The sequence below is a fragment of the Suricata suricatta genome, chromosome 1 (assembly GCF_006229205.1).
Source record: "Suricata suricatta isolate VVHF042 chromosome 1, meerkat_22Aug2017_6uvM2_HiC, whole genome shotgun sequence".
Classification (NCBI taxonomy): Eukaryota; Metazoa; Chordata; class Mammalia; order Carnivora; family Herpestidae; genus Suricata; species Suricata suricatta.
This window is the reverse complement of record NC_043700.1, coordinates 53,687,871-53,706,416: the sequence shown is the minus strand read 5'-3', so window position 1 is coordinate 53,706,416 and position 18,546 is coordinate 53,687,871. Positions and strand designations below refer to the sequence as shown.

Sequence of the window (18,546 nt, the reverse complement as noted above, 5' to 3'; positions counted from 1 at the left end):
GCGGAGCGGGCGGCCCGGAGCTAGCGCGGCGCTGCTTCGCCTGCTGCTCGCCCTCCCCGGCGGCGCCCTCGCCCACCGCCCGGCCCGGCGCAGACTCGGCTTCGCCGGCCTCCGTCCCCTTGGCGGGAGGGGACGTGGAAAACACCGCCCTTTAGGCGCTCGTGATGTTTCTCTGGGCTCGTTCAGTTGCCGGAAAAGAATGGTAACATGAACAGCGGAGCGTGAGAGCGTCACGCGGGAAGGGGAAGAGATTGATGGGCAGAGCGCTCACTTCGCGGAAGATCACGTTCCCAGGGCTGCGCGAGGCGAAACGGCGCGGCGCCTCCACTTCCTGGCTGGACTCCGCTGACATCTGTAGCCTCGCTTCCAGCAGGCTGCCCGCTCGCCAGCCGCTGTCTGCGGGGGACAGTTCGGACCGCGCGTGAGCATCCCGGAGTTTGCGGACCTCCATCCAAACAGGAGTTGTGCTCCAGAGTCCCTGGGTCCGCGTGGAGCCCGCCAGCAGACTGGCTTCAGAGGGAGTTGAACTTGAGTTCAGGTGGGTTATCCCAGGGGGAGCGCCGGAGATGTTCGGGGAAGACGAGGAAGGTGAGGTTCCAATGTCAAAAGCGGTCACTTTTCTACCTGACACTTGCTGGGGCTGAGCCGCTTCCTCCCACGCAGTTCCCGCTAATGACCCGCTCCTCCCCAACCCAACCCACCCCCATTAAGGGGGGAAAACACCAAAATTCCGGTGTTCTTACGTATCTAGCGTGCTATAGACTTTCATAACTTACGGTTATGTGTGCAGTGATCCTATTTACTCCATTGCTTTATATTAAGGGAGGCTTAATGATTTCCTCAGACAAGTCATTTACTTCTAAGCCAATAGATAATGCCTTCGTCATAGTTTTCTGGGGGGAAAGTAACTGTGCGTTTGTTCTGCAGATGCCCAACTCCCTCTGAATCGTGCAGATTGGTGCTGAGCACGCAACAAAAGTTTTTAGCTTCTCCTCAGTTTCTGGTGCTTCGCAGGGGAGAGAAAAGGACTTTGGCATTGAACACAAGAAGCAGTCAGGGAGCCATCTCCTTTAACTTTTCTTCTCTGTTATCATTTGCAATGAAGAGGAAACAGAAGAGATTTCTGCAGATGACTTTGTTATTCATGGTGGCTTTAATTTTCCTGCCCAATATTGGCCTCTGGTCTCTGTATAAGGATAAGCACCTGGTGAAATCTACAGAATCCGGAGAGCAGCAGGTAAGTGCCATCTGGAGAAAGATCACTGGAGGATTGGTAAGGCATGCAACTCGCGGGGACACAAGGAAGCAAGCATGGGGTAGCCTTGGCTTTTCTCCCAAGTCTTTGCAGAGCTGATATTACAAGACTAGAGACTTCGGGATTCAAGTAAGTAGTTTTAAGATCGCGACCAATGACATGGGTGAAATAGAAAAGAAGGCTAAGAGAGGTCAACAGGAAGAGAAGACAGTCTTTCTTAGTTGGTCTTTAGGTTGATTTTGAGGTAGATGAAAGGTAACTGCTAATTTGTGGGATATGAAAGTAGGTTTAGTATAAGTTCAGTCACTTGGGTTCGTGTCTGCTTTTCATCTGGTTTGGGTATCTATATTAAAGGGAACCGGGTTAATTAAATGATTAAACTTGGGAAGTTGGTCTCAAAAAACAAGCTACAATTTTCTGTATTTTTGGTTATACTTTTTGCTTAGCAACGGCGTTTTACTCTATGGGAACTTAAAGTCTCTGTTTTTTCTCTCCTGTTGCTAAGGTGGTGGGGTGGGGTGTACAGGCTGACTTTTTAAGGATGTCCATTCAATTTTACAATCTGGTGATAACAGTTTGTTGCTAAAAGCTTCCCTTCATATCTGAAACACCGCATAGTGTGGTATGCTTTGATTTTACATAGTATGCAGTCTGTTGGTGTGTGCATCACTCATGACTTAATGACCAAAATAACTATCTTTTTTAGTGAGTAATAATGCAAAATAGGGTACACAAAATGTTGATAAGTAATACTGTTGAATTTCTTGTTTATCAATAAGCATAACAGCTTCTGTAGTTAAACTTTTAACAATCGAATGCAGCCTTTGTGATATGGGTGTAATACTTTTTAAACTAGTGTTATGGATCACCTCAGAATATTAATATGGTTAATTTCAAGGGTCATCACCCATGTAGACTATGTACCTTCCACATATACAAAGTGTTTAAATTAAAGTACATTTATGGACAACAACAGTATATAAATGGTAATTAAATATTGGTTCTTATACTTAACAAAGTTTAATCTTCCTTTTACACAGCGAGTGGTTGCGTTGTGAAGTACATGAGGTAATCTGCTTTCTCATTTTGACTAGTACTCACTACCAGCCTCTACTTTAAAGGTAATTGGTTGCCTGTGGACTTCGGTTGGATTGGAATTTTGAGGAAAAATGTTGACATGTTTTTATTTAGTGGTTGAGTTCTATCATCCCTTCAACTTTGATTTGAAGGATATTCTGTTTTGTTATTGCAGTGAAAACAATGAAGATGGGCACTTTGAATGTGAAACTTTTTTTTTCTATTTTGATCACTGTCTTCTCCAGTCCTTGCTATGAAACAAGATTTTATTAGTGTTAGTAACCAATACCTATTATATGAAATTTCTATTTCAAAATAGTTAAACCAATAAAATCAAAATGATTTTCCCCTGAAGTTTGCTAATTCAGTTAACAGTAACTAGCTTAAGTATTTGCTGCAAAGCTAACACAAAACACTAATTAATCTTATTAATGAGATCTTTACAACTTTCACATTGGCTCTTATTGATTTTGACTCTTAATGAGAAATGTGTCCAATGGCATTAAAAAATGAAATATGCTAACTCAACTTTCTGACTTACTATATTCCTCAAAAGGGTTTCCTTGTTTCTGGTTCTTCTGTAGTACCAATGATACTTATTACTAGGTAATAAATTAATGAATGTGAAAGGCATGGGGTGGCAAGAGAAGGGACTGTTTCTCAAAGTTTCATGCACCATGTGGTTAAATGACTGAGGGGTATCTTGTGACATTCCAATTTAATCATCCCATGTGAAAGTTTTGAAGCCAAGAATAAAGATAGACGGTAATATTCCATAAAATGAATGTCAGTGAAATACTTTAGTAGTTTTAAACCTGAGTTTTAAAAAGTAATATTTACTTATAGAAAGAAAATAAAATTAAAAAGGTAGAAATTAATCACTGACCGAACGATATAATTCATTGTAACACAGAAAAAGATAAGCTTTTCTGGGTTTTATTCCACTATTAAATGTAATAGGAAAGAAAACTAGAATAGTTGACATCATTATACAGGTATTGGATAAGTAAGCGTTAAGTCATATATATATCATATATGTGATATGTATATACTCACCAAATAAAAAGTGACTTGCAGTGATGAGTTAACATGGCTAATATTGTGAAATAATATTTTGCTGATGTATCTGTAAACCAATGTTAGTAAGTCGGCTAAACACCCAGGATTCCAGTTGAAGCATGTAATTTGACTATTGGATAATGTGTTATTTAAATTTAGCAATTTGTTCTAAAAAGACTATTTCGTGGTTAATTGCTAAAATGTTCTTCAAAAGCCATCTTGTCCTATATTTATCACTAAGTTGTAAAATCATGAGGGTAAGGATAATGTGCTGGTGGAGGCATTGACAGCAGTAAGTACTGAAGCTATTCAAAACAAGTCACGTGCCCACGTGAGCAGTGGTCTATTTTTACAGCACTTATGTGTAAAACAGCAGTTCTTGTTCTAAGTGTGATGTGGTGGTGGTCACGGGAATTGAACACCTTTACTATTTTAAATAGTTTAAGTATTACAGTGGGCTGCAGGGAAATACTTTAATTTATGGGAATTCAAATCATAGAGTGGCTGATACTTTTTAAAATCTCCTCATTTGTATTTTAGCAGAGCATATCGCTAACAGTTTGTCTACCTACTATGCAGTATAAAAACCATTTATAATATAATCTGAGACAAAGTGAGGGTAAACAGAAAATGCTGAAACTATATATTAATTTTCATGCTGTTTAGTATTTTGCACATTTTTCTCAGTTTTATACTATTGCAAGTTAATTGCATTTATTGTCATTTCACATTAAGAATAATATTTATTAAAACAGGAATAATATTTATGATAATCCTCATAATATTTGAACATTTGTTCCATCTATGGTGTGGAAAAGAGAAAAAAAAGCAAAAAATCCCCAGATTATTTATAAAAGTGTTTTATTCTTTTCTCTCACATGACCAAAGGGGATTGAAAAAATAGTGTTGATAATGAAATAATTAAAAGTGTATTTTATTGCTTAGGCTCTGCAAAGCTGGAATCAAGTTACTAAAGTTGATTTTTAAGCATTTGAGATTTTTAAGGCTTTAGAACATTTAAAAAAATATTATCATTTTGGCTTATATATTTTCAATAATGATCATCACATGTTATTTTCTGTTGAATTAATTTTGTCACTTTTTGCTGTTGCTGGGAAGGCACAGTTATCTCCTTAATTTTGTTTAGAAATATATACATTTATTAAAAATAATCTGTTAATAATGAATATGATAGTTGAGGATGATTACCATATGATTATTGGGTAGTAATTCTTCATTTTTTTTCTTAAAATTTGAATTGTTACTCTCCTCTGGTGTCAGCTGGATTTGAATTAGAGTTATATAGTTAGATCTTAAGCTGTGCATTAGAATGAAACGTAGAACAAAACAGTGCTTAGCGCAACATTATTTCATCTGGCATTGTGCCTTTCTTCCTAATTGCTTACACAATAGTAGGTAAATAAAAACTACCCCAAAATGCTTTCTTTTCCTAATACATTAAAATATTGAATTTAAAAAGTAGCTGTAATTTAGCAACTAAGTTACAAATAATATGACTTGCAGAAATAATACAAGAATATTCAGAATTGAAAAAGATCTTGCAATATTTTTGTAAAGTATTTTTGAAATTAAAAAAAGAGTCAGAATTCCCAAATTTTAAAGCAGACATTTTATAATTATTCGTAACTTAGAAACTTAGGTTTGCCCTGGATTTTTTTTTTTACCACGTTAAAAAATAAAACAAAACCCAAAAACTAGATGCTCAAGTTACTTTGGAACTGCGGAACCTTCTCATTTCTTGTACTTCAGACTGTCAGGTGTTAAAATACTAATCACATTTGCCACATAAGGTACATGGAGTCCCCAGTACTATGTGGTAATACTTTCTAGTCAGATCGACATGTAAGCTGTGCAGGACAGATGCGAGACTTTAAGTTCATTAAAAAACAAACAACAAAACCAAACCTCTCCTGAAAGATTCCTCAGCATCTTTGACCAACTCTTCTAATGTTAATTTGCACCACACTTTGAGAAGATTCTTTCTTTTGGCTAAGAACATCCTTTTCTCCTGAGGCATTTTAAACCTGTTTTATGATGTGAAGATGTCAGATAATTGGTACTGAGTTTATGCAAGCTGCCTTGCTTTCTTTTGTCATGCTGATCACTCAGGCTGTAGAGTGTGTCTGTGTTTCTCTTCCAGCAAACACCTTAGATAGTGGAGGAAAAAAATGAAGGTTTTCTGTCTTCCTACACTCAGGATTATCAATACACTGAATGTAAAATGATACATTAGTTTGAGCCACACTGCTCTTAATTAGCTAAAATGTAGGTTTTAAATTAGGATTTTAAAGGATCTTTTCTTGAATTTATGGAAAATCCATTCTGCCTTGCTACAGGTTCGCACGGCACAGACCACTGTAACAAGTGTCTTAATTATTTGCTGTGACCTCTTAGATCGCAACATGATTAGTTCATCACCTTGCCTCCTGGGAGACTGTGTGAAACACAGTCTTCTGTTCACAATCTGGTAAAAAATTAGATAGGTTTTTCTCCTATTCATTGCTGCATTGGATAAGCTGTGCTGAATCAATTATCCTCCAGTAAGTGTTTTTTAAAATTTTTTTAAATTTTTTTCATTCTATAAAAGAAACCAAATCAAGAGTGGAATATGTAGGGAAAGGGGTAAGGAAGTTTGGGTGCCTAAATAGCTTAGAGAAGAGAATTGAGGTTTGCTTTTGTTGTTGTTGTTTTAAGTTTGTGAGGAACAGCCGTGGCCACTTTTAGGGTCGTTTGCAACTGCATCTCCTCTTATAACACTTTTATACAGATCAAAGTCAGCTGAGGTACATCAGGGATAACCTTAAAGGAGGGGATACAAATTAAAATGGGAAAAGACCTTAGCTTAGGCAGGTGTAAGGGGGATCTGGAAGCTGACGTGCTTGTGCTTTGTCTCAGATGTCACTCATTTCTCATTTGCTTGGCTTACTGATGGTGAAGAGCGGAGCACTGGATACTTTTGATTCTTAGAACCATCTGACAGGACGGTGTTGTTCTTCTCTCTCCTTCATGTTTACATGTATTTACACAAGTACCTTTACAGAATCAATGGTGTGAATGTTCCATAAAATAGGAGGTTCTTGGGATGATAGTAAAGGTAAAGACATACAAACTAGATACTCCCTCTCCATATGACCTCCATCTGTCACACCATGAAACTGACAATTAATTCCTAATCATCTAAGTGTAGTTGTAATTCTTGAAGGGACAGCAACAAGAACTACAAAATAAAAACCATTTGTTCCAGTGAGAATATATACACACAACACGTACATATATGTATACTGGGCATATTTAGGGTGGTAAAGAAGAGACAGAGCATCCGCGAATGTTCAAGAACCTGCTTGACCACCACTGTTCCTCACTTCTTATGCTGATGTCTTTGGCGCCAGAAGGAGGGTAAAAGAAGTAAAGGTGTACTTAGGGCTAAAGACAAATCCCATGAATGTTTTCTGAACTCTTCTACTTTTAGTGGGCTGGAGTAGCCATACTCTCAAAGTTTTCATTTCACTTATCCGTTTAGCCACACACAATCCACATATCCACATGCTTAGTCTCAGTCTCACTCATAAAGACAAAAATAAATCCCTCCCCAACTGTTTCATTTTCTGCATTTTTTTCTTGTACTTTTGTAACTTTATTATTTTTCCATTGCTTTGAATCCACAAGAAGCTGTTAGTCAACTGAGTTGGAAGCATCATTTAAATGTTACTAATATAATTCTAGGAAAGCGTGAAGAGAGAGAAAGAAAATGCCTCTATCACTAGAAGTACTTACATATATTTAGCAAGTGTGAGACTCGTAGCAAGGATTTAGCCTTGTTAGAGTTGCACGGATTATAAATAGGATGATCCGTGTGTTATCTGGTAATAGAATCAACGCTGTTGTGGTTGCCATAGGCGCTGGTGGTGGCTACCAGCTCTCCGGTGCGAGGAGTGCTGGTGCCTCCATGGGGGCTGAGAAGGCTAATTTTAAATTTATTGCTCAGTTACTCAGGGAACGTTATTTTCAGTACTCGAAGTCTAGAAAGCCAGAGACAGGGAATTGGATTATAAATCATTTTGAACTGTTTTATCATAATAAAAATGACCACATTGTCAGGGCTGCCACCCAAGTTTGAGTGAGTTGGGGTTTTCTTTTCCCTTATTTTCGGCGTGTTTCCTCAGCAAAAGAATCCAAGAGAAATTATGTTTAGGAGAAACATCAGAATTTCCTTACCGTCTTGTTCTCTTTCATTACGTAAGGATGGAGGCTCCTGCACCAAACCCTCCGGGTTTGAATTCTGATTCCAGCACTTCACCCTGTGACATTTAGCAAGTCATTGATCTTCCCCAGATCAGTTTTCTCTCGAGTTAACTGGGAATGACAATACTCTTCTGGTAGTGTTATAGTAAGGACCAAATGGTTAGTATCTTGAACAGCACACAATAAGGGTTAATGAATATAGATTATTATTATTCATAGTATAAGCATTTATAAGCAATCATTGCCTTCAGCAAGGACATTAGTGTTTGTTTAATAAATATGTACAGGTGGTTTTTCTTCACAAGGTGCTATCCAGAGAGCACGGCTGCACAATACATATGGTACAGGACTGCCATTGACGTGTTAAATCTGGAAAGGAGAGACTGTTCAATAAACAAATGTATAAGGTCTAGAAAATAAAAGGGCTTTTTCTTTGTAAGTTTTTGTTCCAATGCTTAAGGGCAGGTTGTTAATTTTATTTTTCATATAATTGCAAAAAATGTCTAATTTTTTTGTATATTGCATTCAAAGTGTTTAAAAAATTGAAACATTTAGTAGAAGAGATTTTTTAAAGTAATAATTCTTTGTAGTGACCCCTTTCATTTCCCATAACAGATAAAGCCCATGCCTTACATCGAGGCAGTTTTTTTCCCCCTCCACATTAATTACAAACAAGAATTAGAGAACTACTTTTGTTGTTTAAATATTGGTCATGAGAGAGATTGGATTATTCTGAAGAAAAGTTAAAAGGAGAATAGAAACTATCAGAATCATGAAGCTACTTTACAGAATTATTATTTCCTTCCTTGGGATTAGGAGCTACAGGAAAAGCATAGTATATGTGCCCATTCTTAATTCTGAGTAGCAAATCAGTGAAGTAGAATTTGTAATCCTGAAACAAAGAAACGAGCACCAAATAGAGTTTCTATGTGTTTCACGGGCATGTAGAAAAGTGAGAGAATGATATGGTTGGCCTCTGGACCCACTAGACAGGGCTTCATTCCTGTAGGAAAAGAATACAGACCTGCATCTTTCTACCAAAATTAGACAGGGTTTGACGCAGGCTGAGGGAAAGGCAGATACTTCAGTTTCTAATGTTAGGGCTCACCACTTACCGAAATATATCATTTTGGGCAAGTCACTTAACATCTTTGAACCTCAGGACTCCATATGTTAACACACACATTATCTCATAAAAGCATGGCAGAGAAAACTAATTGGATTAATATATGTAAATTACCTGATGCAAGTAAATACTCAATTAAGGGAAGCTAAACAAACAGCATTGCCACCTTTTTCTCAGTTTTTAGAATATTCGTTGAAAATAGTGAATAGGCTTAATGTTGGGCAAACCCAGTAAAAATATAATAAAATACATAAAACATATCACTGTTAATTTGTGTATCATTAATAAAGTAGATGTTTATTGGCTGTGTGCATGATACTGTGCTACTCCCTGCAGCATGTAAGCGATTAAGAGATAAATCTGTTTTCAGTTAGCTTATAATCTGCTCATTAAGAAAAGGCATGCACACACCCATAATATAGGGATGGATTAAATTGTTTTATAAGAAATACATGTTCCAGTTATATATAGTTTAGAAAAGATAGAGAAATGTCAGTCATTGTGTGATATTTATGTGGTCCTAAGTGTTTTCTGCACATTAACTGATTTAATTGTTCAACGATTCGTTGCAATAGTCCTTCTGAATAACTTAGTACAGAGTTACGTAAGGCACAAAGACAAAATTTGAGGCTGTGTACTCTGGATTCATAAAAGAAATGGTGAGCAGTGTTAACAGTCACATAATTTAAGTGAGGACTTTGTAAAATGTGACTGGGCTTGATAATTAGTCCCTGATATTGTCTTCATTGTAGTTACACACAATGATAGAGGTATGAGCAAAATTGTAAATGGTTAAATCGTAAGACTAAGCATACAACTAACATATTTTATAAGGCAGATAAAGAAAATATTAGTGGGGCCAGCATTGATATAAACAGCTAGATGCGGGGTCCTGCTTGATAGGAAACAAGGAGGCCAGAAGAAGGCTGATGCCTGAGAAGGTGAGGGCCCAGTCCCCAAGGAAGATGAAGATAAATGAAAACAAAGCAGGGAAGAAGCTGAAGGGTTGTTAGAATCTGAAAGGTAAATATAGAGCCTGTGCTTGTTACAGTTTGGCAGACAAGTCTGATATTTTTCCCATACAAGTATCCTGCTAATTTGGAGAAGTAATTGAACATTTGTGAAATGTTCCGCAAAGCATGAAATGGTATAATATAGATACATATCTGTAATATCTAGATAGATGATAGCTAATTAGATGTTTATCATAGTATATATAATCCTATAATAAAGATTGAAGACTATAATACTAAATGGGGATGTCAAGAAACCGCGCAGCTGCCTGGTCAATAAGACAGCGATGTACCTGTCAAAATAAATGCAGGCAATGAACAGCTGTGCAAAGCAAAAGAAAAAAGCAGTTGGTTAAGAACAGGTAGGGGGTGGTGGGGTGTGGAGGAATATTTATAACAAGGGCAAGGAGATAGTGGTATTAAGTTGCCAAGACTTTCAAGAAAATAAGTGAATAATAGTATGATATGAACCAAATATTAGACTAAAAGTAAGAATAAAAGGCAGTGTATTAATAATGAAAGTTAAAACATTTGTTTATAGTTTCTTACCATGTGCCAGACACCATGTTAAACTTTTCTTTAGTCACAGCAAATATGTGATATATGGAATAGTACTATCCTATAGGCAAAAGTGAAGAGAATTGTTTTTTCAAAATTTGTCAAGGTCTTTTAGTGTATATTCTATTAATATTGACGTGTTGGACTGTCTGTGATTTACCATGTAATGGAAGTACACGGGACATATCCTGGACCACAGCAGCACAAGGAAGTGTATATTCACTCAGCAGTGTACGCACGTATAGAGAGTGGCTGAGGGCATGGAAGTGAGAGCCGGGCTGCCTCGGTTCAGCTCAAACTCTATTATTTGCTACCTCGGACACGTAGCTTATCTTTTCTGTGTCTTAGATTTGCCATTTCTAAGATGGATATTAAAAGTCATGCCTATTTAGTTGAATTGACGTATAGATTAAATAGATTATGTGTACAACATGTTTGGAATACTGGATTGCACATCACAAACAGTTTTAGAATGTTAGCTATTATTAACTGTTAGAATTCTAGGGAATTGACATGGGATAAAAAAAGGAAACGTATGTTCCTACACCGTTTCTATACACTCATCATGAGGGTATATAAAAAATTGCATTAAAAAAGGTTCAAGGCATCTTTAACTTCTTTTTCGTGTGTGTGTGTGTGTGTGTGTGTGTGTGTGTGTGTTTTGTTTCATTTTGTGTTTTACTTGTAGTAGCCCATATGGAAATAATATAGCATTTAATTCAGAAGTTTTTCTAACTTGAACCAGGGGCTCTCATAGTCGTACGTGTCAGAAGCAAACTAGATTTCAACAGAGAATTTACGTCTTCCCAGCATATGGAGTCAGCACCAATGCTGTGCTGGTGACCTTTTCCCATATACATATATATGTATAAATGTTGTGTGTGTGTGTGTGTGTGTGTGTGTGTGTGTGTGTGTGCGCGCGTGCGCGCTGTTCTCTCCACATGGTGTTGATTTCTCAATGTGTATTTTGCCCTCAGGGGACAAAAACTATCTTATAAATTATGTCATTAAGTTTGAACTTCCATAAAGGATTATCTAAAAATGTCTTCAGGGCTGAATAACTTATTTTATTATTTTCTATAACTGGAGTTTTAACATTATTGTTCTGGTTGCTTCTGAATGATCTGTTTGAGCCTGGAGTAGAGAACTTGACGGAGGAAATGCTATCTCCTTCCTAGTGCTTCAGAGAAAAGAACTGGCTGGAAGACAGATAAATGGAAAGCTGTAGAAAACTAGGTGGTGAGGGGAGATGAAAATGCTTTCATTCCCTAGCTGAGTGAAATTTATCATTTTTTAGGTAGCCTAACAGAGGGGTGTCAGATTAACAACTATGTAATGGGATTGTTTCCCCCTCTTAACTTCTGCAGAAACTTCCAATTTTTCTTTCGCCAACTGAAGGAAATTACATTTTCTGCATGATCCTTAGTTGTTTGAGGCAAAGATCTTGCGTCCTAATATAGGAAATATGAGGGAAAGATCAGTATCAGAGAGGCCAAGGGAATACTATTCAAGGACGGGTAGAAATAGAAACTACTTTCTCATGTTGTCTCTCTCTTCCCTCCTTTTTTTCTGCTTACAGCCCACTGCCCGCCCTCCCCTTTTTCCTTTAAAGTTTTCCTTAAAGAAAAATTTTAAGTGGGAATTGATTTGATCAATTATTGGGCCGATGAATGGATGGAAAACTTCAAACCCTAAATGCTTTCGTCTTTTGCATTATATTAAGAAAAAAGGTTCTGTTATACCTAGCTGCATTTTCAATTATTGAAATGTGTATGATGTGAGAAATACATTTTTAGCTTGAGGCTTCTGCTGTTGATCTGCATTGCTGTTGTCTTGCTTGTAATCCTGGGAGCTGACACCTTATTTCAGACGGTGCCATCAGAAGGTAAATATTGCTTAGTTGTGTCACCTCAAGGGAAATGATCTTGCGTAAGTTAAAAATAAAAACTTACACAATGAAGCCAGAACTACTAGTAAGGAATCTCTCTGTGCTTTCCCACTTAGCACTTTTTCCCATTTTCTAAAGCTGCTTTTTCCAACCTTCTCTTCTCTTGTCAAATCCCCTTTGCCACCACCTGTCTTGTCAGGCTCAGTAGATAGCCTGTCCTCATTCTCCACTGACAGCATAGTATTTTCCTACCGGAGACCCTAGACTTCATGCCATAAAATCACAGACAGTACTTACCTTTATTTCCTAGTTCTCTACTTGCCTCCTGTTCCTGTGGGAGAATGCCCCTTGTTTTAGGATACATAAAGACCGTTGGCCCAGACTGTAGACCACAACATTTTGTTAGGAATCACACATTGATTTGTTGTGGGTTTTATTTTCATTCACTGATTTTTAGTCTTTTCCTCTGTGATCCATCCTTCACATTAATATTTAAACTTGCTCAGATTTCTCTCACTATTGGAAGAGTACAGGAGCAAAGCTGAGGCCTCAGCCCCCCCACTGCCATGTACCCCTTTAGCTACTGCCCTGTGTCTCTCCTCTTAACCAAACCTGATGCATCTACTTCCTCACTTTCTGCTTCTCTGTACCTCGGGTGATTCCAGCTCCTCTGATCTGCACTAGCTCCTTTCCGGCCTTGTCACTGCTAGTTAATTCCAGAAACATTTCTCATTAGTCATACAACTTGATAGAATTTAACTAAACTCTCTTACTGGACACAGAGTAAGGAGACTTAAAAGAGAGAAGAGTTTGGAAAAAGCAGCTTTGGGAAACAAGCAAGAAGGCTGAGTAGGACGAGGCACACTGATTCTTTACTGGTACTTAAGGCTTCACCATGCAGACTCTTCTTTTAGTTCTTCTATCCCCATGGTCCCTCCCAGCCACCACCTGTGCACAGACACATTGACCAGGGTCTTTATAGACTTCTACTTCTGTTCTTTTCCTTAAAATACTATTTTCTTTGGGTTCTCTGCAATTACATCTTGTCTGCATTATTGGGAGAGGGGTGTGGAGGAAGGGGCAATTCATCCAGCCCCTGGTAACTTCAGCTACTGAATTTAAATGGATGACTCTCATATTATGTCTAATCCACCTTTCCCTCTGCTCACATGGTCCACACTCCACATACCAATCTGAAATCTGGAAACATATTTTAAACCTTAAATGTCTGCAGTGAAATCCATCTTTTCTACCCCCTCTGGTGGCTTCCCCAGTGTGTGTCCTGTCTGGATGAGGTACACCGTCATCTATCCGGGTGTTCAGTATAGTCGGCACCTTCATTATGTTTACTCTCCAATTCAGTTGATTTAAGCATTAGCAGTTCTTCATAAAACATCTCTTTTGAAGTCATCCATATCTCTTGATGCCCCTTGCCGCTGCACTGGTTGAGACCAGCATAAACACTTCACATGATTTCTGGAAAAGACCCCCAGCCTGATATTCCTGTCTCCAGCTTGTCCTCCAGTCCACACTCTGAGCAGCTGAATTTTTTATCCCAAGTGCTTAACAGGACAGGTCATGGCCATTTGTCAGCCTGTCCGTTGGCTTCCTACTTCTTTGGATTAAAGTTGAAATTCTTTAATATGGCTTTACTGTGTTACACTCTCCTTCATGAACCCAACCGCTCACTACTTTACTGCCAAGGTTCCCTGTGCTCCATACACTCTAAACTTTTCTCTCATTCCTTAGAATATCATGTTCTCTTTCTCCTCTAGGAATTAGCATATAGTTTATCTTCAGTGTTACTTGGATAATTTCTATTTTTATTTAAGCTCTTTATGGGAAACTTCCCCTGATCTCTCATGCTTGAGTTTGGCACCTTGCCCGAGTGTTTCCTAAGAAAGGCTTTCTTTCCCTGCCCTTATATTGAAACTTATCAGTCTGTATATTAACTACCTGGTTAAGTAATTTACTTGCCACTGATCAGTAAGTTTCCTGAATTTAGTAGTAAGTCATTTGGTGCCCTCCTTCCTACAAAAAGTTTGTCCATGTACTGATCCCTTGAACTTGTGAATGTCACCTTATTTGGAAAAAGGATCTTGCAGATGTATTTAATTTAAGGATATTGAGCTGCATTTTGGGTTATCCTGTTAGGCCCTAAATGACAAGAGTCCTTATGAAAGACACACAACAGGTGGTGGGGCTGGGGGAAGGCGGTGGTTTGATAGAAGAGAGGAAGATGCAGACAGGAGGAGGAGATGCCGTGTGAAGATGGAGGCAGGGATTGGGGTGATGAAGAGGAAACCAAGCAGTTGGAACCCAGAGGTAACACGGCCCTGCCAGCACCTTGGCGTCCAGAGCTGTGAGAGAATAAATTCCTGTTGTTGTAAGCCACCTCATTTGTGGTGATTTGTTACAACAGCCCCAGGAAGCTAATACAGTTAGAAATTGTCTGCCTTTCTCCACATTTTAATTCCAGTGCTTAGCATTACCTGACTACAAATCAGGCATTCAATAAGTATTTCGTGAAAGAATTAGGAGTGATAGATAAAAGTTGTTTCCTATATATTGAACTTCCATGAGCTAAAGTATAATTTTCTTTTACACCTTTTAATGTTTATTTTTGAGAGTGTGAGTGGGGGAGGGGCAGAGAGAGAGAGAGAGAGAGAGAGAGAGAGAGAGAGAGGGAGACTTGGAATCCCAAGCAGGCTCCAGGCTATGGGCTGTCAGCACAGAGCCTGACATGGGGCTCAAACTCACAACCTGCAAGATCATGATATGAGCCGAAGTCAGATGCTTAACTGATTGAGTCACCCAGGTGCCCCAAGCTGAAGTATACTAATACAAATGTAAGAGTATGCACAACCCATTTTGTATGCTTAAATATCATATAAGTATTACCAAACAACTGTGAATATAAAAAGATAAACTGTTGTCATTATCATGAATTAAAGTTCTGTTTGCATGTTTGTTCTGTCAGCCTTTTTCTGATTATAAATAGGCTGTTTTGTCAAGACTTCACTGAACCTGAGACTGAAAATCACAATTAGATTTCATGACACGTGTAAACATCTGAGGTGCTGTAGAAGCCATGTGTGGTTTCAGTAACTTTAATGCTAGCATGGTCACCTTTGAAGAAGCCAGTAAGATAAACAGCAAAATACAATCCTTGAGTGTGCTCTTGCTTCAACTGTGGTAACACCTGTGGTATCACTTACACTATAAGATGGGCACAATATGCATCTACTTTAAAATAACTACTGTGAATATTTAGTAGAGACTTTTAAAGAAAATTTTACTAATTTGTCCAAAAGCTTGTAGTTAATTAATACAACTTGCAAGGGGACACTAAGCAGCACACTTCATTTTAAAAAGTTATTTTGGAAATGTACATTGATATATTTCAAGGAGTTTATTTTAATTTGAATGCTTCAGATCTTAAGACTTGTATTAGTTTGATTGTCTAGCATAGGTCCTCATAATTACAACCCCTCCCTTTTGAAAAAGTCTACCTTAATTTGCCTGTGTTCATTTTAATTAGCAGTTGTCTAACAGGGATGTGGAAGCAGGGAGAGGGAGGAAGGAAGGAAATTCAAGGGTAAAATTATGAAAGAGATTAGGGGAAAATCTAAGAGCTAGAAAAGATATGACAGGCTTTATTTGGTAGAGGCATATTTAATGCAGTGTCTTGGGGGAAATCTCTTACTGTTCTGATAATTAAATTGCATTGTGTTTGATGAGATGGTTCCACAAAGCTCTTCATGATGCTAAATTACTTCAAGCACATTAATTATATTTCCTCTTGTTTGTACCAGTATTATGGTCAGCTTTGGATTTTGAACTTTTCATTGTGACATTTCTATCTACGAGTCACCTAACTTTGACCTTCTTTCATTTCAGATGTTTTTGCGTTTGTCTTAATAGTGTATTAAAGTGATTTTCCATATAAGAAGGTTTATCAACTGTATTCAGCTTTAGAAAGATATGCAGAAATCTCAAAGGGAGTTGTTTAAATCAGGTATTTTCCCTTAATGTCATCAGTTAAATGGCATTTATTATTCAAAATGCCATTTGAAATGTTCTTATAGTTGGACAGAAATAACACGTACTATTACCCGGTGACTTGTGTCATGATATTTAGATGCTAAAACAACTTTTTAGAGGCTATCACCCAACAAAAAAAATGTCCATGGATGCTGTGTTGATCATTATGAGAAAGTATGTGATACAATTTTAAGCAACTTGTTTGACGTGAACCCTAAGGAAGTATTATTCCTGTTTGCAACACTTCATATGATTTTACATTGTTTCTGTGAGTATCTGCAATTGCATATTTCTCCTTATTTGAGACACATTCTGTCTTTGTCAGTGATCTTGGGGTAATATATTTACTCTGAATGATTCATCAGTATCTTTCATGTGGATATATACAAATACTATTTTTTGTGATTTTTTTTAGGTGGGAAAAGTTTCATTTTCATTTTACTGATGCAATATGTAGATTCTGGTGAAAATTTCTTTAAGTAATACATTTTAAAATATTTTAATCCAAGTATGGCAATCAAATACTTGCTATAGATATATCTCCTTTTGAAATGTAAAATAGTCTGTATATGTTTCCCAGACTCTTCTCCTCCTCTTTATTATGTTTTGCAACCCCATCTTTAAGTTGGGCAGGAAATTCCTTTTAATTTATGGTTATCTTATGAATCAGTGTACTGAGTTTCTTATTTTTTTCTTTGTTGGTTTTCATTGACTTACCCATGACTGGTATTTGAAAGTGTTTTCCCTCCTTTTCTATATGACATTGATTATATATGATTATACATATGTATGTATTTTCATATACATATATACACACATTATATGTATGTGAATTTTGCTATTGTCAGTATTGATGGGCATGTCAGTACTTTTTGAGAAAGTATTGAATAATATTTTCATTTCTCATTTTGGCAAATGTCATGTCGTTGCCTGGTTATTAGGCTTGAGTAAATATAAAAATTTGAGCCACGACTCAAAAACATCACTTAGGAATAACGAATAAGAATTCTTATTTTCTTTCTTACCATGGGCCCAGGGAAAAGTGTCATAAAGTAAAGCATATAAGTTAAGTAGGTGTCCGTACTACCTGATAGTGAATATTTGAGACTGACCTCTGAGTACTTCTCGACAAACATAAACGTGAGGCAAGCTTTCTGAGTCCTACTGCCATGAAAGCAAAATGATGAAGAACAATTTATCCTCGCTGCAATGAACATACACAGAGTTACAGACGTGGGGCTTACTTTTCAATTTTTAAAGTTGCTCTAAATTTTCACTTTAATCAATATAAAATGCTATGGGCTGGTTCCTATATGATTTAGATGATTTACTTCTAAAGCGTTTTCTCTAACGCCTGATGAATGGTGTGTTGAGCAGTATTAAGAGAAGGTGAGGCCACAAAAACAGTATGTGAAACCTGGGGTGTGATATTAAAAAGAATTTTTCTTTTTGTCTGAATGTGAAGTAAGATATGAATTGTTTATCATAGTGTGCAATGAATCCACAGTGAATTATGGAGTGGTGACTGAAATTTTTTATGAATTTATGTTCCACTTATTAAAAATATTAAAAGTATATATTGCTAATAGTAAATTTTATACATGAATGAATTCTTGGAGGTTTCAAATATCTTATTCCAATTTTAATTATTTTGTTAAATATATATTACATTAGCCAGAATTGATGAATTTGCTAATGTTAAGAACACAATAGACTTAGAAGAAAAATAATTTTGTTCTGCCATAAACTATGCCAGTACCAGGCTAAAATCTTAATTATCTTGAGACTTTATCACTTGCTTTTTGAATAGTGGTTTCAGCATATTTTCACTTGCAGCCTTTTATTTTTTTTTGGCTTTAAGCATATTGTCGTATTTTAAATGTTACATAAAATTTGTGTATATACAATTTACATTTGTATATTTGTAAATACAATATATGATTATGTATATACAAATACAGTGATAATGAGAAACTTTATTTTCTACTCATCAACTACTGCTTTTAAAAAATATTAGGATGGGGCACCTGGGTGGCTCACTTGATTAAGCTTCTGACTTCAATTCAGGTCATGATCTTGCAGTTTGTGGGTTCGAGCCCCGCATCGGACTCTGTGCTGACAGCTAGCTCAGAGCCTGGAGCCTGCGTCAGATTCTGTGTCTCCCTCTCTCTGCCCCTCCCCTGCTCACACTCTGTCTCTCTCTGTCTCAAAATAAATAAAAATTCCAAAAAAAATATTAGGTTTATTTCACAATAAGAATTAT

The 18,546-nt window shown here is 37.2% G+C and overlaps 1 protein-coding gene across 1 annotated transcript in view; it reads left to right on the top strand.

Moving 5' to 3' along the window:
- Window positions 1-82: 82 nt before the first annotated feature.
- The window catches only part of GALNTL6 (polypeptide N-acetylgalactosaminyltransferase like 6), a 1,123,375-nt gene continuing 1,104,911 nt past the window's right edge, over window positions 83-18,546 (top strand). Inside the window, exons 1-2 of the mRNA XM_029938762.1 lie at window positions 83-538; window positions 928-1,237. Of these exons, the coding sequence (XP_029794622.1) occupies window positions 1,100-1,237 (138 nt within the window). The 5' untranslated portion in view covers window positions 83-538; window positions 928-1,099. The remainder of the gene's footprint in view (window positions 539-927; window positions 1,238-18,546) is intronic.